General features: G+C 43.6%; 1 protein-coding gene across 1 annotated transcript in view; it reads right to left on the reverse strand.

Annotated features, from left to right (window-relative positions):
* nbas (NBAS subunit of NRZ tethering complex) overlaps positions 1-21,839 on the reverse strand; it is a 256,843-nt gene that overhangs the window by 221,429 nt on the left and 13,575 nt on the right. Inside the window, exons 4-8 of the mRNA XM_080743924.1 lie at positions 21,385-21,462; positions 19,435-19,482; positions 16,523-16,566; positions 4,446-4,579; positions 3,145-3,278 (exon numbers count right to left, since the gene is read on the reverse strand). Coding sequence (XP_080600050.1) covers positions 3,145-3,278; positions 4,446-4,579; positions 16,523-16,566; positions 19,435-19,482; positions 21,385-21,462 — 438 coding nt within the window. The remainder of the gene's footprint in view (positions 1-3,144; positions 3,279-4,445; positions 4,580-16,522; positions 16,567-19,434; positions 19,483-21,384; positions 21,463-21,839) is intronic.

The raw sequence follows: 21,839 nt of genomic DNA on the forward strand, positions 1-21,839 counted from the left end.
GACCAATCTTTGAAGGCTTATATCTCTGGATTGTGTCTTTAGGGAAGCGGCGCGAGGTTTATTTACGGCGAAATCGCCCAAAAATGATCTTTTAGATGACAAAATGGGAATAGCCATCCTGTTAGCATTATCATCCGGGACATTTCCATGACGTGCATGAACGTGAGCACGTGAGGTCCTGGAAGGTTAGGTCCTGGAAGCTAAAGCGCTCGCCTATGAGAGATGCGCTGGCATTCTTTGGCCCCTAGAGGGCGCTGGCACTCAATGAGTTAAAGAAGAACATTGATAGTGGAAATAGCCGATCTACAAGCTCACAGGCTTGTAGATACATTGTTAGCTTGCAGATCAGCATTTCTTCTGCTTATAGATCAAGCTTCAGACCAGGCCTGTCACAATTATTACATAATTGTCTAATCGCAATTATTTTGTAATAATAATAATAGCAATAATCGTTTCCATGTTGAAAAATGTTCATATATTTTCAAATATTTTCAAAAATAGTGGCAGATCACAATGCATTGCGATGTGACCCGTCGTGAGCGTGTAGATCTGCTAGTAAAAAGTTGTCAAATGTCAGTCATTTTTTTGCATATTTAGGTTATGTGTCATATCTGCCATGTGCAACTTCAAAGCCTACAAAGCCAAACTGAAATATAATTGTCAACGACAAAAACACAATTAAATTGTTAATCGAATTATTTGAGTGACAATTAATGATCATGTAAAATGTCATAATGGTGACAGCCCTACTTCAGCCTGCGATAAAGCAGCTCTTTCTGTGTGTCTGAAAGAATGGGACACGTCACTAAATATAACATAGTATTTAGTGGGCATATAGACAGACAATGCTGTGAAATCAATGATACAGAGCTAGGAGAAAGACAGACAGGCAGACGGACAGACAGACAGACAGAGTCATAGTCAGAGATACAGAGAGAAACACACACACACACACACACACACACACACACACACACACACACACACACACACACACCACGTGCAAGCATATAAACGCACGCGTGTGCACATACTCACACGCACAGAAAGCTGTTGAGACTTAGCTATAATTCTGAACCTTTTATTCAAAGTGGATGAGCGACAATATTGGAATGTCGATGCAGTCTTGCGTGTGTATGTGCCCGTGTGTGTGTGCCCGTGTGTGTGTGCCTGTGTGTGTGTGTGTGCCTGTGTGTGTGTGTGTGTGTGTGTGTGTGTGTGTGTGTGCGCCCTCCAGACAAAAAAATGAAGCTATAAAAACAAGCCAGTGCTTTGCGAAGAATAAATCTGGCACAAATGGCTCCCACATCTAATTAGCTTCTTACAGACTTCCAGACACACACACACACACACACACACACACACACACACACACACACACACACACACACACACACACACACACACACACACACACACACACACACACACACACACACACACACACACACACACACACACAGACACACAGAGAGAGAGAGAGGGAGAAGACAGACACAGCACTAGAGCTCTGCGTCTCTTCCTTCAGAAGCCAGTGGATGACATTCAGCTTTGCACAAAAGCAAAGTCAAGCCGAGGTTTTCTATTTGGTGGGTTAGAGTGTTATATCCTTGTGTCTCCAGCCAAACAGCAGCTCCACCCTGGCTGGTTGGAGAAGTAGGGTGGAGGGCTGGGTGGGTGGATGTGTCCCATGAGCCTACGTTCCCGGGTGCCACAAACTCAGCGTATGAGTTCGATCCCAGGCTCCCCCAGAGCAAGACCCTGAACCCCTATTGCTCCTGATGAGCAGGTTGGTGCCTTGCATGGTTTCCTCCGCCAACGGTGTGTGAATGTGTGTGTGAATGGGTGAATGTAATGCGTTTTGGATTAAAAAAAAAGTTCGATATAAACGCACCGTTCACCATTTACACAAAAATCACACCTAGTGTGAAGTGAGTGGTGCTATTTATGAGTTATTTTCACCAAGCCTCCTGCTGGCCAATCACAGTGTATCCTGCAAAGCTTGTCCAATGGGACCCTGGGCGTACAACAAACTGTGAGCCGTTTGTGCCAAGATGTAGGCTAGCCATAGGCCAGATGTAGGTCAGATGTAAACCAGATGTAGGCCAGATGTAGGCCAGATGTAGACCAGTCTAGATGTATGCCAGATGTAAACCAGATGTAGGCCAGATGTAGGCCAGATGTAGACCAGATGTAGACCAGTCTAGATGTATGCCAGATGTAAACCAGATGTAGGCAAGATGTAGGCCAGATGTAGACCAGTCTAGATGTATGTCAGATGTAAACCAGATGTAGGCCAGATGTAGGCCAGATGTAGACCAGATGTAGGCCAGATGTAGACCAGTCTAGATGTATGTCAGATGTAAACCCGATGTAAACCAGATGTAGGCCAGATGTAGGTCAGATGGTGTAGACCAGATGTAAACCAGATATAGGCCAGTGTAGATGTATGCCAGATGTATGCCAGATGTAGGCCAGATGTAGGCCAGACTTCAGAGCCTGGACAAAGCCAGATGTTGGAGCTGAGCTCCTTCCAGGAGCATGGCTCTAAAATGGAGGTGGTTCCCCCAGAGTAGGGATGGGACGATAATCGCTATTATCGTTAATCGTGATTAAAAAGCACAATAATCGCATTGTGGAGATTTTAAATTATCCTCCGTCATGCGCTGGGATCAATTCACCTTTTATTTGCCAAGCTGCATATCTGGTACCACTTAAACCCTCTATTGGAATACAGTCTTTTTTTCACTCTCTCTACCAAATCTCTTTGCCAAAAAATAGCCGATCTACAAGCTCACAACGCAAATGTTCCGCCCCCTGGATAATGGATGTTGCAGATATGTTTTTGATTATCGCGATAATAATATCATAATTCCCAGAGGCAAATAATAATAAAATGTAAAAATAGCGAGTGTGGGGGCACCCGCTGGCCTACTGGTCCATTTGTCCAGGCGCATACCACATAGGCATGGATGCCTGGTGGCGTCCCCGGTTCGATTCCCGGTCCGGACGACCTTTGCCGCATGTCGCTCCCCATATCTCCCCCCCATTTCCTGTCAGTCTACTGTACTATCAATAAAGGCACAAAAGCCCCAAAACAAATCTTTAAAAAAAAAACGAGTGTGTTCCCGTCCTGGCGCTCACCTGACCAGGTAGCTCTTCAGCCCGCCCCCGTAGCTGATGACGAGCAGCTCCGCCGACCACTGAGCGCTGGCCGTGTACTCCAGGAAGATCAGACCCGCCGCCGCGTAGCTGAAGTCACCTGGGAAGGAGACCGCCTGGGGAGGAGAGAGAGAGAGAGTGGTGCTTAGGCCCACAGATATAAAAAGCTAGATACCTCGTCCACCGCTGCAGTTGATTGGAGCGACCCGTCCAACTTGATAGGCAGAAAAGCGGAAGTGTCGAGGGCAGGCTGCCACTCAAAAAAACTACCGGCCAATCACAACGTGTCTTTTCTGGCTGTTTTTTAAGAGCTGCGTACGAAAAGACCCGCCCAAACCTGCCTCTGATTTGCCTACGGACCTTCCGTGTCTGTTACGCACATGGAAGAATTCCAAGCTTGTCAATCAAAAATGCCTATCAATGCGAGACGGGTACCAGAGAGCCGGAAGAGGCGTCTACCTTTTTCTGTCTGTGCTTAGGCCTGTCAAAATTATTACATAATCGTCTAATAATCGCAATTATTCATCGAGCTTGTAGATCTGTAATTTTTGAAAAATTGTGAACTTTTGGGCAAGTCTTTGAATATTTTGACCCGCTTCTATAAATGTCTTCTAAATCCTTCTAAGGTTTTTTTTTTTTTGAAAATTGCATGTTTCTACGTCAGTGGTGCTCAAACGTATAAATAATCTAGAATTATATTTATTTGGCTGCCGACACCCATCTCAAAATGTTTCAAGTATCAGGGACCCCCCGGAAGCAAATCGTCGTTGTCGGCTGGAAACCTCGTATCTCCAAGTTACAAATTTGTAAGTTCTTTCGCAAAGAAAAGCCCTGCTTCATCATACAAGGCCGTCGCACAAAAGTAGTGAAAACAGCAGATCTACAAGAACACAACGCCTCGCGGTGCGAGGCGTTGTGTTCTTGTAGATCGGCTGTTTTCACTAGTTGAAAATCATTTTTAAAATGATAAATGCACAAAGAACGGTTTTGGACATACAAGGTTTTCACCCGACAACGACGAAATATTTAAATAGTTACAAATGTTCATTTTGGAGAAGAACATAATAATAATCGTTCTAAAAAATAGCAGATCTACAAGCTTGCAGAGCTTGTATATCTGCTTTTTTTTTTTTTTTTATAGATAAAGCATAAAATAATTCCAGGACTTAATGACTTGAGGAAACAACAAAGACAAAAAAACAGCAGGTGGGTGTGGCACAGCTACATGGGCATGTTGGCACAGCCACGTTGGCACAGCTAGGCTGGCACGTTGGCATGCTCACCGGGGGGATGACGAAGAGCTCGCTGCCCATCAGGTCGAAGACGCGCACGGTGCCCGTGCTGTCGGCGTACGCCAGCAGGGTGCAGTCGTGGCTCCATGCCACCCGCCGCCACGCCGGGTGAGGGTCCTTGGGCACTGAAGGGGGGCAACCAAGACACCGTTATGTGTTATATAGAGCAGTGGTTCTCAAACTTCTTGGGCTTCAGTACCCCCTTTTGTGCCAGGCCCGATAATCCCGAGATTATTTTAATGTCTTTCCCTGCCAGGCCCGATAATCCCGAGATTATTTCAATGTCTTTCCCTGCCAGGCCCGATAATCCCGAGAAAAAAACATTTTTGAAATGTTTGAAAAAAAAATTTAGAAGGCATGATAGCAATCGCGAAATTGCATGTTTAACCCCCATAGCAACCCCATCTTTCAAACATGGCAGCCATCTTTGTTTACATTTTAGGAAAACATAATGGCTGCTATCTCATGAATGCCTGAACGGATTTCCATTCGGATTTTTTTTGTTTGAAAGCTGTGAGCAATGTGGACACACGTGGTGCATTATGTAGGCATGGGTGTGCATGATCCGTGCACTATGAATTACATGGAAGTCTATGGAGACTGGAGGCATATGAGAGTACAAAGGTATTGTTAAATGGCAGGGAATGTGTTAAATCGCCAACCTTTTGACTAGAAAATACTGACCAGGTCCAGTTTTTAAAATAAAAGTGAGTAGCCCGTTCTCTATTCAGTAAATTCTCGCTTAATTTCGCTTAAAGCTTTACAGAGCAGCACGTTCACATACATGTGTCAATGTTTTATCATTAAAGAGGTGGTGCCATGATTTTTCCCCCCTCTAAAACATGATTATCAGGTATTATGATTATACTAGGAAGAAGATTTTTTTCCAAAAAAGTATACAGAAAGAGTTAAAATTGGGTTTTTATGTGGCCACACCCCCAGTTCATCAAGTATGCATGGATGCAATGGTGGGTGGTGACCCAGCTGAAGTTAGCCACACTCCACAGTGTTGGGTGAATGGTAATTAGGGGAGGAGTTGATTCTGTGATGTAATCATATCTGTGTTTTTTAACTGACACTTTTGACCATAAGGTGGCAGCCTCCAAGAGAAAACAAACAAATACTAAGAGAATACATCATTTCTCATAAAAACCACACCAGGGGGTCTAATGAAGTACTTTCAACCTCTTAGACACATGAAAAACTGAAAAAGTACAAAACTATGGCACCACCTCTTTAAACATAACAGTAAAACCAGCGAGACGCCTTTGCTTTAACAAAACAGCATCATAAAAGGCATACAGTACACTTGTCCCGATTAAAACAGTGTCTGAGAACAATTTAGGGTTTCTACGATAAAGTAGTAGTCCCAGTGAATGTCTGCACTAACAAGGAAGTTGCTGTGCATACTTACATACAGTATGCATGGGAAATACCGAGCAGTAGGTGTCATGTATCTGCCTTTATTTATTGTAGGCCTATGTTTGTTTGCTTTTTAACAACCTTGGTGCCAAACACAAGTTTCCCAAGTTGGCCGTTTTTTAAACAGTTTTTTTGCTCTCCCTACTTCCGGTCAAGCTCACAACGTGTCACGTTGCGACACGTTGTGAGATTGTTAGATCAGCTATTTTTTGGCAAACGTTCCGCCCCAGGATAATGGATTTTGATTATCGCGATAATATCGTAAATCGCAATTTACGATATTGTCACAATAATTGTGATATGAAAATGTCATATCGTCCCATCCCTAGTCCCCCCTGTGCCCACCCTGAAGTTGCCAGACCCATTTCTCTGTTGTGGCTGCGCCCCTGGTGTAACCGTGACGGCTCTAGTGCTGTTACATATCGTCTCCTAGCAGTCAAAAAGAGCTACGTGGAAAAAACAACAGCTAACAGGAGAGAGCGTGTGGGCGTGCGCACGCACACGTGTGATCTCACACACACGCACACACACATCACAAGGGCCAAAAGAAAGAGCGAGCAAGAGGGATTTTCAACAGACGGGGAGAGAGAGAGAAGTGCCGGAGGGCAAAGACAGAGAGAGAGAGAGAGAGATTTCTTATTAACACATTTAGGCCAGGGATTATTTAATGCTTTAGCTATAGAAAAATAGCAGACTGTACAAGCTCACAGCACGGCACAGAGTGCCGCGCTGTGAGCTTGTAGATCTGCTATTTTTGAAAAAGTCATGAAAATGTGTACAAATCTTTGAATACATGTATTTTTAAAGCGAACGTTTGCAACTCAAATTTTTCTTCTGGGGGGTCCCTGGAACTAAATATTTTGAGATGGGGGTCCATGGCCAAATACATATCATTTTGGGGGTCCTTCACATGAAAAAGTTTGAGAACCACTGACATAGTAGTCTCTCAAGAACAGACTAACTGAGCTCCAGTTAAGTGAAAAGGACCTTTTCTTTGACGATGGCTATAGCCAGATTGCTGACATGGAAACATAGGTTTTTCAAAACACCTTTGAAGGATTCAAAAGACAATTATAGAATCGGGTCAAAATTCAAATTTTCACAATTTTTCAAAAATAGCAGATCTACAAGCTCGCAGCGTGGCACTCGGTGCCGCGCTGTGAGCTTGTAGATCTGCTATTTTTCAATAGTTAAAGCATAAAATAATGATACACAATAAGGTGTACCCGTTCTGAATGGCTTAAGTGGGATGAGGAAAGTGTGTGTGAATAATGTATAATGACAGACAGTAGTGGGTGTGATGAATACAGATGGAGACAGAATGGTAGGATTAACCCTTGCGAGGCCCAGCGTCGCTTTTTATTATTTTATCCAAAAAAAAAAGAGTTAAAATAATTAGTTTTCCTGTTCTTTTTTCACATTAACGTCACCATTAAATCCTATTGTTTAGTATCACAATGCCATTGGCCACGATATTTGCATATGAATACCCCCCACAGAGGCTGACATTCACACCACATAACAATTTTGCTGTCAACCGGAAGCTGATGGTCCGTCGTCAATTTTAGGCCTGTTAGCTTTCTGTATAAACTCCGCGGCTTACAGATGGAGAACGGATTGATCAATTGAAAAAATTTCAACGGATTTGAGAAGCTGATGGAATACGCGAACACACGATGCATAGCAGTGTCCGATCACGCACGATGGGAACTGGATGAGCGCCCACGTTAACAGGTAGGAGAAGCCGGCAGTGAAAGACATAGAGAAATCTCCGGGCTCTACGGCCGTAAACTACGAATGAGTTAAAGATCTCTGGAATCCAGAGTCACAGAAGCTATTCCTCACAAAAACATAAGTCAAATGCCTGTAATATATATATATATATATTTTTTTTTTCTTTTTTTGGTGATCATTAGAATGTTTAGAATGTGTTATTATTGTGAAAAATATCCCCAAAATGTAAATTAGAGCATGTTTTATGAATTATGGCTATAAAACCTTACAAAAACATGAAACTGTACATTTTCTCTTAATTATTGTCTTTTCCTCTCACGCACGCACGCCCGCACACACACACACACGTACGAACACACCGCGCGCACACACTCACACACAGAGAGAGGTAAGGAGGAGCGAGTGAGTCAGAGAGAGGGAAACAAGAGAGAGAGATGGGAGATGATAAATTCAGATTTTTATTGAAGTGGGGGGGGGGCACTGTATTTCACATCTGCTGACTCAGCAAGGCTGGGAGCACAAAAACCACCCTGCCGTGATAAAGAAGTATGGAAGTATGTTCCCATGCATAGGAACCAATGGTAGAAGTCTGGTCCTGACACTCCACTGCCTCTCTAGATGTCGCTGTACTATAGTAGCTACACTTCCCCTTCCCACGGTTCAGTGAGTGATGTCGTTCGAGAAAATGGCTGCGAACGACGAAAACAACATTAGAGCAGCGCCTTCAGCTTCTAAAGCTGATAATAGTATCGCAATATTATCGTATCGCAAAGATTCGCAATATATCGTGATACTATTGCATCGTGAACCAAGTATCTATTGCATCGCGAGATCAGGGCCGGATCTACAATATGGGCACTTTGAGCACGTGCCCAGGGGCCCTTGGCACCAGGGGGCCCTCCAGAAAAAAAAAATAATGAAAAAATGTCGAGAAAAAAAAAAGAAAGAAAGAAAACCCCCAGCCATTTAGTTGTTATCTAATCCAAATGAAATTCATTAAATTATGCCCAAGACCCCCAATTAGGTGGTCACAAATGGTATTTTGTCATTTTTTGGGGGAAGGATATGTCTTGTTTTGACCATATAGTAGTACTATAATAGTACATTGTTATTTATTTTGATTGTCAGTGGCCACTGTTTCTTACCTCAGACTGTTATTGTCTTAAGTGTGTTCACTGGCTGCTGATATCGTTAAGTTACTTTTTAAAATATTGAAAGCGGTTAGTCTGGAGCCCTGTAGCACGTACACAGAGGGGGGCCCTTGGAGCTTCAGTGCCCAGGGGCCCTCAGAGGTGGTAATCCTGGCCTGCGCGAGATTTTTGCCAATATCCACCCCTACTTGTCATGTTAGATTTGAACCACTTTAACCATTATTTTATGCTTACAACTATTCAAAAATAGCAGATCTACAAGCTTGTAGATCTGCTATCTTTGGAAAATCGTGAAAATGTGGGCCAGTCTTGGAATATTTTTGACCAGATTCTACTAAATCCTTCATCGTTCTCAAACACTTCATGTCAAGGACCCCCAGAATTACACATGTATTTGGCCACAGATCTCAAAATATGTTGTTCCATGCAGGGACCCCCCAAAAGCAAATATTTGAGTTACAAACTAGAGCGTAGCACGGGTCTTCCAGGACCCGATAACCCGAGACCCGAACCGTTGTGTGCTTGTAGTAGGGCTGACCTTCGATTACTTTTTTCATAATCGAAGCTTAATCGAAGCTTTCTTTCGAACTTCGAAGCTTCGATGACGGCGACCGGGGGGGGGGGGGGGGGTTCTAGGGAGCAAAAGTTTATCGGTTACATAAGTGATAACCGTTAAGGAAATGTGTTTAAAAATGCGCGATTTACACAATTTTAAAAGGGAAAACACACCAGTTTTTTCCTCATAATAATGATCCTTATTTTCATTAAATAGTACAACAATACAACGAGGAAGAAGAAGATACGAATGTTTTCTACATTAAAGAAAGGTGTTTTTGCAGGACAAGTAGGATTGACATAATCACATCACGTCAGTAATGTAACAAAGCGCGGCTGCAACAGCAAACACTGCAGCGCGACTCGAGCCCTATATAACAAACAGATTAACTCCCAAGTCCCAAGGTGTTGTACACGCTAATGTAATAGTAGATTTTATAGTAAATAATTGCACTGCACTGTGTCTGAATTAAAGTTCCACACTCATCAACCGAAAGCTGATGGTCAGGCTCAGACAACGTAGCCTACTCTATGCGGGCGCGACTATTGAGCTTGCAGCAGATCCGATATAAACTTCATCAACACCACGACAACGTAACCCTAGCAAGTTGGGTTTTAAGCAATTTTTTCCTCTTTAAAACGGGATCGACGCTGACGGGGTCCGTTTTGTAAAATCCAATTTTCGCTGTTTGTTTCCTTGCGTTGAGTTGTGTGTCTGTCAGCGAGTGGAAGACAGCAAACGCATGCATGGATCATGTTACACCGACAATGGTTTGATAACGAAATGTGTGACTGCATCGCATAGTTGCATTGGGTGATGTTACTCAGACATTGGTTTCACACATTTCGGTGCCAAACGAGAGGAGGAGGGGGTGACGCTATCACGCTAGAGTGGAGCGAGGCGCATGCAAGCTAAGGCACGCGGCCCCCCCAAAGGACAAACGGCCGCGGCCGATTATTCGAATTTATTTTTCAAATTCGAATACCGTGCCTTCGAACGAAGCTTCGAATATTCGAATTTTTTGGGTCAGCCCTAGCTTGTAGATCTGCTGTTTTCACTACTTTTGTGCGATGGCCTTGTATGATGAAGCAGGGCTTTACTTTGAGAAAGAACGTAGAAATTTGAAACTTGGAGATACGAGGTTTCTGCCCGAAAGTGACGATATGAAAGAAAATGAACAGGAACGAGAAAAGGAATAATCCAACTTCAGTATCAAGCTTTATGGGATGCAAGCCTTTGGTTCAAACGACAATTCTTTTGGGAGTGCGTGTGTGTGTGGGGGGGGTCACATTTATACATTAGGCCAATGACACAACTAAAACACTAAGCAGTAAAGCGTGGGCCTCACATCTATTGAAGACATAAAGTCATGATGGGGTGAGTCGTGCTCTTTCTGTTGATACGGTAGGTTGACTCCTGCCGCTTATTGAAGCCCAGCCGCTAGCTATATATGAGGTCAGAGGAAATGCCTTCTTCGCTGCCCCCTGGTGGGCCACGGATGTGGGTGTTGAGAGAGCGAGAGAGAAAATGAGAGACGAATAGACAGAGAAGTTCATCTGGGTTTATTCAGTATTTTCTCCAGATAAGAGGTTTTGGTCTCTGGCTGTTATCCATGTGATTGCTGCTCTTGTTATTTCTCTACTGTACACGTTTCAACTTCTGTCCGAAGGGTTTTCTAACAGAGGTGCGTGTGTGCGTGTGCACGTGTGTGTGTGGCTATGTGAGTGTGTGTGCGTGTGTGTGTGTGTGTGTGTGTGTGTGTGTGTGCGCGCGCGTTTATGCCCTAAACGTAATGTACACATTTTCCCAGAGAATGCCACTTAAATCTCAATCCACTGGAGGGAGAGAGAGAGAGAGAGAGAGAGAGAGAGAGAGAGAGAATGCAACAGACACCCGCTGGGTAAAATAATAGCTCTCCAAATGTTAAGGCCTGCCATCATTTAAACTCCACAGGAAAACATCAATGTCTTTACTGCAGGGCAGAAACCTTCTTTCTTCTGTTTTTTACTTGTTTTGTTTTGTTTTAAGCTGGCTTTTTCTGGCATCTGACTTTGTTCGGGTTCTAAAGCGTGGCCTTCCACTGGTCTACATCTGCATATGGCCTACATCTCGTCTACATCTGGCCTGCATTTGGCCTGCATCTGGTCTAAATCTAGTCTACATATGGTCTACATCTGGCCTGCATTTGGCCTGCATCTGGTCTACATCTGATCTACATCTGGCCTACATCTGGACTACATCTTGGCAAAAAGCACTCAAAGTGTGTTGTACGCACAGGGTAGCATTGGCCAAAATAGCACTGCTCACTTCACGCTAGGTGTGATTTTTTGGTAAATCGATGCACTGCTTTTGACACGTTGTGAGCTGGTAAATCGGATATTTAAAAAAAAAAGCTTCCCCCCCCCCCCCCCCACTTGTTTCTGGTTTAGTTCAAGCCTAGACCGGACCGTTGTAAACGAATAGCAGGCTTTCCTCCGATGTGAAAGACTGGTGACATGAGGGAGGGAGGGAGGTCAGTCGGTCGGTCACTTTAACATGTATTATAATTATATTCTCCACACTTGTATTCTCCCCAGCTTGACAAAATGGTATATTCCAAGGTTCCGCAGGTCAGCTGTACAGGTGCAATGCATTATTGTTAATTGTGGCACGTTTACTAACTAAGTTTAGCTGCACTTGAAAAACCATTCCAGGCTGCCATATCCAGCCCAAGAAACCGTAGAAACCTGCGTAAAAAACTGACAAAAAAACACCTCGCAGCGCGAGGCGTTGTGAGCATGTAGATCTGCTATTTTCACAATAGAACCGTGTTATCCAAAATGTAATGCCTATTTTCCATGAGGACTCCCATCTTTGCCATACCCTAGCTTTTGCTGAACTGACGCCACTGTGTGTGTCTCTCCATTATGAGTGCCATAGGTTGTTTTGCAGCCGAGAGTCGCCATTTACACATAGATGGATTTTCCTGTGAGTATGATGGTGTTGCTGGCAGAGGGTTGGGGGGTGGGGGGCTTTTGAGGGGGCGAGGTGGGGGGCTTCGAGGGGGCTTTAGGGGGGAGGTGGGGGTGTGAGAATATCACCCTGACACGCTGATAGAAGACTTTATTGAGAAAAGCCTCGAGGACGCATTTATCAGAGCTCCAAACTTATGAATAATGGACACGATATGACCACCACTACAATAGAGAGAGGGAGAGAGAGAGAGAGAGAGAGAGAGGGGGGGGGAAGAAGATATGTATGCGTGTACACGCACACGCGCAACACCCCTCCATTAAAAGCAAATGCCATTAAAGACAGGATCACAGCAAAACCCATTAGGACAAATCTGTGTGAAATGAAATGAAGTAAAATGAAATGAAAAGAAGGAGATGAAATGGAATGAGAAGAGAGAGAGAGAGAGAGAGAGAGAGAGAGGAGGAGGGGAGGAGAGAAGAGGAGAGGAACGGCTACAGCTCCACACACTATAAAACATTAGTGTTGCCAGATTCTGCGAGAGAAATAGACGATCTACAAGCTTACAGCGCGCCGCAAACACTGGTTTAAATAATAAAACAAAGATGTGGAAGTCAGCCCAAACAAGCAACTACACTAACTCTTTGAACACCGATTTGGGCATGGAAGCATAGAAGGGTGCCATAGGCGATTCTATGGGGGGGCAAAGGGTGCAATTGCCCTGTAGTCATTTGCACATACCTATCGCGAGTGCCTCAGCGGAGCGCAGTTTCTCTACCCTGAGACAACTGAAGAGTTATTTACGGACAACATACAAGATTGTCAAATTTAGGCATTTTGTAGATGAGAGAAGGAACACAAAATAAATGTGTACCAAATAATTGAACAGTATGCTAGAGCAAAAGACAGTAGGCTGCAATTCATCGTGTAATAAGGCTGATACATTTGTCACGTAGCCTACTCAACAGGGCCGTTTTTCTGCACAGGCATGGGGGGGGGCCCCAAAATGCACTCATGTTTTTTTGAAAGACAAAACTGAGAACTGTTGAGAAGCGTCACATTGAGATGCATTGTGTGCTTGTAGATCTGCTATTTTCAAATAGCCGACATGTATCTCTCAAGAACAGATTTAGTGCTACACCAGAAAACCGGCCTGTGCCTAGGGCCCAGTTTGACATTAATACGGCCCTGCTACTCAAGTATTTGTTTGTTTTTGCCAAATGCTTTGACCCCGTTACTGTATGTTGCCAAATGCTTTGACACCGTCACTGTATGTTGCAAAATGATTGACATTGCCATGCTGTTTGGCTATGATGTCCTCCTGTGCTGCAAAATAAGTAAATAAATCATATAGACATAGAGTATGCTCACCAGTTAACTCGTCAGGTAACGTGTTAACATGGCCGCTGCACTTCACGGGCAGGAATCTTTAACACTTGTGGGAACGTGTTATCCAGGTGTTAACAGACTATGTACGGTGTACACTGTTTTTAGAGTTATTTACGGACAACAAGAACTGATACAAGATTTTCAAGTTTAGGCATTTTGCAGATTACTTTCAGAACCGTCACAGCTTGTCCGTCTGTCCGGAAGTCTGGATGGATGGGTAACGCCTGACACTATGGTGGACACTATGGACACATTACTGTGACATCACAGGTGTCAGATACTCAGAGCAGGTGTCAGATACTCAGAGCAGGGATCTCCATATATGGGCATAAACAGGTGACATCACAATGATGTCAGATACTGTACTTATAGCAGGGATCTCCATATATAGGCATAAAAGGGATTATGCTAGGGATCTACATATATGGGCATAAAGGGATTGTATCCCAGATGATGCCCTGTGGAGATCCACAACTAACAGAATCCAAGACAGATGGCACTTTTCGCCCTTGGCCGTCAAACTGGTGTACAGCAATCCATAAACTCTGAAAAGCCTTGAGAAAAATCTCACACTTTTATTACCGACATCTGTAGTCCTCAAATGTTTTCATGTCAAGGACCCCAAAAGTATACCGACCACCATCTCAAAATATTTTGTTCCAGAGACCACCCACAACCAAAGATTGGAGTTACAAATGTTAGCTTTAAAAAAAAGATTTGCATGCATTTTCATGAATTAAAAAAAAAAACAGCAGATCTACAAGCTCATAGGGTGGCACAAACTACGAGCTTGTATATCTGCCGTTTTTTTTTTTTTTTTTTTTTTTGAGCGGTGGTCACAACGCTCCTATACGTGGCCGTGTGTGTGGGTCTGTCTGTCTGTCTGTCTGCGTGTCTGTCTGTCTGTCTGTAGCCTGCAGTAACCTTTTCTGACCACACATGTTAAGGGAGGGGCGCTGTTGTTCAGGCCAGGCCAGACCAGGCACACACACACACACATGCACACACACACACACACACACACACACACACACACACACACACACACACACACACACACACACACACACACACACAGGGGGGGGGGGGGGGGGGGGGGGGAACCACCGCTCAGTTCACACGGGTGTGATTTTTTATAGCTAAAGTGTCAAATAATGGTTCAAAGTGGTTAAAATGCTTTCTAAATCAGGCCATTATTATCATCATCATCATTTGGTTTATTTAGCGGTGTGTTTGGGTTCAGAGGAGCTGGGATTGAGCAATTAAAACCAACAGCAGGTCATTTCCACAGCGTATCAAACCCATCAGGGACATTTACTTTTATCAGCCGGTGCTGAGAGGCTGTGTTTAATGACTGGAGGTGGAGGGGGATGAGGGTGATTATCCGCGCGTCGCTCTCTCTACGCATTTCAATTAGCCTCCACAGTACGCTCAATAATGGCTCTCGGAGACTCATCAAGGGCTGATGCATACTGTACTTTTAGAGCCGGGTTTAATTTGGTTGGGGAAGTCACAACATCTTGGCCAAATAAAGGCCTGTCCATACCATCCCCGAACACCAAACCTTTCGTCCAAAAGGGTCCGGTTCAACTACAAAATGATGTCACTCACAACTTCTGAAAAGTATTAAAGGACAACTCTGCCCTGGCTCATTTTCCTACTTATATTGATCCAAAAAGACTGTCCATGGGGTCTATTAGGCAGAAATGCCCCTATTGTCCAGTTTCCCCACCAGAACCCAGCAACTCTCATAGCATAGATTGGAGCCTAATAAGCCTATCGCTTTTACACTATTTGTTGGTGGTCAAAAGTGTTTTTATTTTTCATGAATGTGGTACTAGTTGTCATTACAAACACATCCATGTCATCGTTTTCCCACACAAGCCTTCACACTCTGCTAAATAGATGTCATGCTTTTATGTGTTTTGCCAAGTCCCGGAAAAGATGCCCTGTGATTAGCCAGTCCAGTCACTTTGATTGGCACTTTGCTCACCCCAAAACATTATTTATGAGATTGTGGTGGCTTGTGTGGGACAACCAAGGCATGGATGTGTTTCTAAGGACAACTAGTAACACATTAACGAAAATGAAAATCACGTTGCACAACAAATAGTGTAAAAGCGATAGGCTTATAGGCTCCACTCTATGCTATGACAGCTGCGGTGTTGTGCTGGGGAAACTGGACAACAGTCTTTTGGGATGAATATATGTAGAAAAATTAGCCTAGAAGTGATTTAGGGCGGAGTTGTCCTTTAAGCGCCTTTCAGACGGTACGCGGTTGCCGCGTCCTAGTGATTCATTTTCAACAAGAGGGTTATTTTGGCAGCGCTGAGAAGTTTAGGGGCAGCGAGGCAAGCGGGCACGGTCCCGTGAAATCCCTGTGCTCGTGCTCGTTCGTAGTTTCGCACATGCACTCACGGGCGGCGAGAGCTGGATTGTGGTCATCTTTGTGAAATACCGCGCGGTGTTTACTCGCTGAGCGAGTGTGTTTGTGTCTCACTGCGGCACGGTCCCCGCTGATCCGTCTGGAAGGCGCTTTACTCTCAATTTGAGATGGTATTTACAATAGAAAGATCAGTGGGAGGTAAGTATAGGCTATGTTTTCATTTACCTGTTGCAAGTAGCACCAGGTAAATGAAAGTGGGTGGATTTTCAGTGTTGCAGGCTATGTTGAATTGACAGGACTTGTTTGGTGTCATCCTTTTAGCTGTAATGTCTGACTGTAACCATGTGCTGTTTGACATCCTTTTAGCTGTAATGTCTGACTGTAACCACATGATGTTTGACGTCCTTTTGGCAGTAATGTCTGACTGTAACCACATGCTGTTTGACGTTTCAGACTGGCTGTGTGCTTGTGATCTCACCTTGACACTTCCCAATGATCGACTGAAAGTCATCCCTCATAGACCTGTAGAGAGAGACACACACACACACACACACACACACACACACACACACACACACACACACACACACACACACACACACACAGTTAAGCTTTACAATATTCAATACTGAATCACTTTTTTATGCCCATATATGGAGTTCCCTGATGTCATCAATATTAATCCCATATGAAGTATCTAACATGACTTCATATGGGAATGAAGTCCCATGATGACCCCTGGTACCCATATATGGAGATAATAATGCTGTGAGAGCCCGAACATGCTTACTCAGTTATTCGTTATGTGAAAGTCCTATGATGTCTATGACATCTGACATCATACCCTTTTATGCCCATACATAGAGATCCCAGTCTGTAGAACCAGCTGCACAGATAATGGGCTGTCTTGGCCATCTATCTTGGCCAAATATGGATTCTGTTAGTGTGGTATGTGGCCGATGTGGTCTCCATATATGGGTAACTGGCCCGATATACCTCACTGTCATTGCATGTCGCCCTGAGGCATCTTACTGGTGATATACTGTAGATCAGCGGTTTCCAAGTGTTTTTTTTATTTTTATTTTTATTTATTTTTTCGTTTTTCATGGAGGGACCCTTTTTACATCTGACAGACGAGCTTAGACATTCATGTTTTGGTGCCGACACGAAACACACATCCGTCCGTTGATGGATGTAAAAGCAGATCAGCGGTGTTGTGTTTTAACCCCTACAGACCTGGAATGATGTCATACTCAAGCTATTGAAAAAAATTACAGATATAAGAGCTTGTAGATCTGCTATTTTTGAAAAATCTTGAAAATGTGTGCAAATCTTTGAACATGTATTTTTCAAAGGAAACTTTTGTAACTCAAATCTCTGCTTCTGGGGGGGGGGGGGGGGGGAACCAATGATTTAGAAGACATTTATAGAAGCTCTAATTTTATTTTTTCAAAAATAGCAGATCTACAAGCTTGTAGCTTGTGAGCTTGTTGATCTGCTATTTTTTCAATAGCCAAAGCATAAAATAATGTTTAAAATGTAATAATAAAGCTTAACCCATTAATCCCGGCCTTAACGCGTTTATCGAGTCAAAGCCTCATAGCGCAGAAGATTAGCTTCCTGTGATTCTCTGGAGGCCATACAGTGTGTGGTGTATATAAAACACCAGGTGTATTGCTATTGATTTCTATTTCAATGTTATTTTCTTTAATGGATTACGTTTTGTCATTAGGCCCCGGTGCTGACTGGAGACTATTTCTTTTGTTCCTGTGTAAAGAGGAAATTGGATAAGTTCGCAGAAAAAAATAATAACTCACAATACTTTTTATTTGTCTCAGTCAATACACGCTCATGTGTATGTGTATGCTCTCCCCCTCTCTCTCCCCCTCTGCCCTCTCTAGCTCTAGAAATTAAATTTGTGTTTTGCCTCACTTGAGATGCGAGCAGGAAACAGATCCAAGCAGATTCTTTTTTTTCCTTTCTTTTTTTTTTTTTGAAAGCTGTGAACGGCATGCACGCGCGAGGTGCATGATCCGTGCACGATCGTGCACGATGGACACGCACGCGCCCACGTTAAAAGGGAAAAAAAGTTCAGCAGTCCGATCCGAAATATGATTTTTGATTAGCTGGCAGAGAATGTGTTCAAATAGCCGATCTACAAGCTCACGATGACCACTGGTGGTCCCCGGACCACCGGCTGAAACCCACCGCTCTACTGGTAGGAGTGAGCATCAATCAGCCACGATGATGACATTTTACACAACGATTAATTGTCACACAAATAAATTAACGATTTAATTGTGTTTTTTTAGTCGCTGAATACAAATTACATTTCTGTTTGGCTTTGAAGTTGCACATGGCAGATATACAAAGGAATGACTGGCATATCTAACAACTTTATTCTTTATCCACCTGTTTCCGCGGTAATTTACTGTAGAATTATGTGTGGGACACTTCCGGAGAAAAGCTAACATACAAGCTCACGTCGCGTCGCAGATCCAACCATTGTGAGCTTGTAGATCACACTCGGCTACGGCGCCGGAAACTGACGCACACTTTCTTCGCAATGCACGATGTGACGTTGGAAAATTGTGGATACAATTATAATGGAAATAGCCGATCTACGAGCTCACAAACTACATTAATCTGGTCTATGTGTGAGCGCAATGAAAACACACTGAGATGTGTACATCCACACAAAAACACACGTGCGCACACGTGCACGCGCATACACACACACACACACACACACACACACACACACACACACACACACACACACACACACACACACACACACACACACACACACACACACACACACACACACACACACTTGCGATTAGACTATTATGTAATAATCGTGACAGACCTATAAGCATCAGGCTAAGAGATCTGGGATGCAGCCCATGTGCTCTGCCATCTCTACCTCCCACACACAGGACTAATAGAGATGCATCTGTAAACAACTACATTACTGGGCTCTATGTGTGAGCCCACTGAAAACACACTGAGAGAGATGTGTACACCCACACAAAAGCGTGCACGCACGCACACACACACACACACACACACACACACACACACACGCGCGCGCACTCTAACACACAGCCTGTCCAAACCCCCCCTCTGTGTGCACACGTGCACGCACACACCTCCATGCCCATTCTCCAATCACAAGCTAAGACTGCAGCCCTTTTTAATGGAGGAAGTTATAAATCACCCCATTAATTAACACGTGCATGCGCATGCGCGCACACGCGCACACACACACACACACACACACACACACACACACACACACACACACACACACAGACACACACACACACACACACACACACACACACACACACACACACACACAGCGAGATAGAGTTCGATAGTTACCTAATCTCCACGCATTGGTCTTGAACGACTGCCAACAGTTTGCCATTACTGTGGGGGAGAGAGAGAGAGAGAGAGAGAGAGAGAGAGAGAGAGAGAGAGAGAGAGAGATAGAGGAAACAGAGGGAGGGTCGATAATTTAGTTTTTTTTTTCTCAAGTCGATTCATTCCGTTTTACCTCCTGTGAGTTTCCAAGATGTACGAGCTCATTATTGTTGTTGTGATGCATGGATGTACTGTAACACCAGCCGCCATAAAACACGTTAAAAGTTACAAATGGCACAGGGCGAGAAGGAAGGAAGAACGTAAGGGATGAGTCTGTGAAAAGATAATGTGTAACCATATGTATTGTCATACTGTTTTGAGATTTATTTTTTTATTTTTTTATGATTTGAGAAATATTTTGTCAACATATTCTAGTCAATTTGAAAAAACAAGATTTAGTGATGTCATTACGTGCGCATCCCGCATCAAAAACTCATTCAAGTCGCCCAGAGACTCATTCATGTCATGGTCCTGGGGTCTCGGGGATGTGCCTCCATTGGAGTCCATGTTAAAATAATGTACTTCTTCTACTTAAGTTGCTATATTAGTTTAGATAGTTTAATTCGTTTTTTTAATGTATTGTGTAAGATAAACACTGTAAAGATTTATTATCAGTTAAACCTGGAACAGCTAAAAACAATTTTCACTAGTGGTTCTCAAAGTGGGGTCCTGGGTCCTTGAGGGAGTTCCAGGGGGTCCCCAGATAAATGATAGTTAGGAACCAAATACAACTTTATGGGTCTAACTCGGTGAACAAATGGAACCAAATGGACCCGTTCCATTTGTACTCTAGTATTTTAACATTTAATATAAATTGGGGTCCCAGTGATATAAATATAATTAAATGGGTGTCTGTAGCCTAGGGTATTTAGAAATCCTAGTTCTAAGTTCAAAAATTAGCCAAATTGTAAAATAAATATAAGAAATAGGCAGAAATAGGTTCCGAGCATTAGGAAATGTTGGAATAACGTGTTCCGAGCATTAGGAAATGTTGGAATAATGTGTTCCGAACATTAGGAAATGTTGGAATAACGTGTTCCGAACATTAGGAAATGTTGGAATAACGTGTTCCGAGCATTAGGAAAGGTGGATTATAAGGGTCTAAATGAAACATCTTGGCTGCATCAATCTGACTTCCTTTAAGTCCGTCTTACACTACAACCAATCAATAACCTTTAACTCCATCTTACACTAGACTGAATCAATAAGCCATTAAAAGCTGAATGTGTGTTTTGTTTGTTGTGCTTTAATCAGTACAATTAAATGAACGGCTGGGGAGGAGGGGCTTACAATTTAGGCCTAGAATTATTGAACGCTTTAACCAGTGAAAAATAGCAGATATACGAGCTCACAGCGCTCTGCGAGCTTGTAGATCTGCTATTTTTCAATAGTTAAAGCATAAAATAATGATACACAATAATGTGTACCCGTTCTAAATGGGTTAAAGCCCAAAGTACAGACAGGGTCCTCACACATTTTTACTCCTGTGACTCGAGCCAAGGTGGTACGCGACTAACGCGAGTAACGTGACAAAAAAAAAAAAAAAGAAAGAAAAAAAGAACAGATCTACCAGATAAAAAAAGGAACCAGGTGCAACGTGTTCTCAGCTTGTAGATCTATTATTTTTGCCATTTGCCTTCCCGTAGCCTATACACAGTATTAGGCCGCCCACATGGCCCATATGGTATTACACGTAATGTTACACAAGTTTTGGGACAGTGTTTTCAATGACAAAATCAGTAACTAAAAACTATGTACACCCAAACATTTCCCGAACATTTGATAAATCCGAATTACATTTTTACTATCTCCTGGAATCTCATATATGTCATGATGCTGTGTGTGAGTGTGTGCGTTTGTGCGTGCGTGTGTGTGTGTGTGTGCGTTCGTGCATACATTGCACCCTACCTTGCTAGCACCAGCTGCCAGTTGATCTGCTTGTTGGCCAGGCGGACCAATCCAGGAGGCAGGAAGGAACTGGAGGGACTGAGATTGACACAGCAGTCAGCCAATGAACACAAAGACACAATAAATGTACAGCAGTGGCATACTAGTGAATCGTAGCGACATTCGCTCTCTCCCTTCACTCTCATTGGCTGAATGCGAGACATGAGCCGTTTTCCAATCCGAAGGGTTCGCACTTTGAAGTGCGCATATGAAGGGCTATGACGTCACTGGGCCGCGCCAAATAGCAATCTACAAGCTCACAATGCGTTGCGTTGCGACGCATTGTGAGCTTGTATATCTGTGACCAGTGACGTCATAGCCCTTCAAATGCGCACTTCAAAGTGCAAACCCTTCGGATTGGAAAACGGCTATGGACACCGACTACTTTTCCTTCAAATGCGGTGGAGGCGCACCGT

Source organism: Nannobrachium achirus (genome assembly GCF_963921795.1).
Source record: "Nannobrachium achirus genome assembly, chromosome: 16".
In the NCBI taxonomy this organism is placed as follows: Eukaryota; Metazoa; Chordata; class Actinopteri; order Myctophiformes; family Myctophidae; genus Nannobrachium; species Nannobrachium achirus.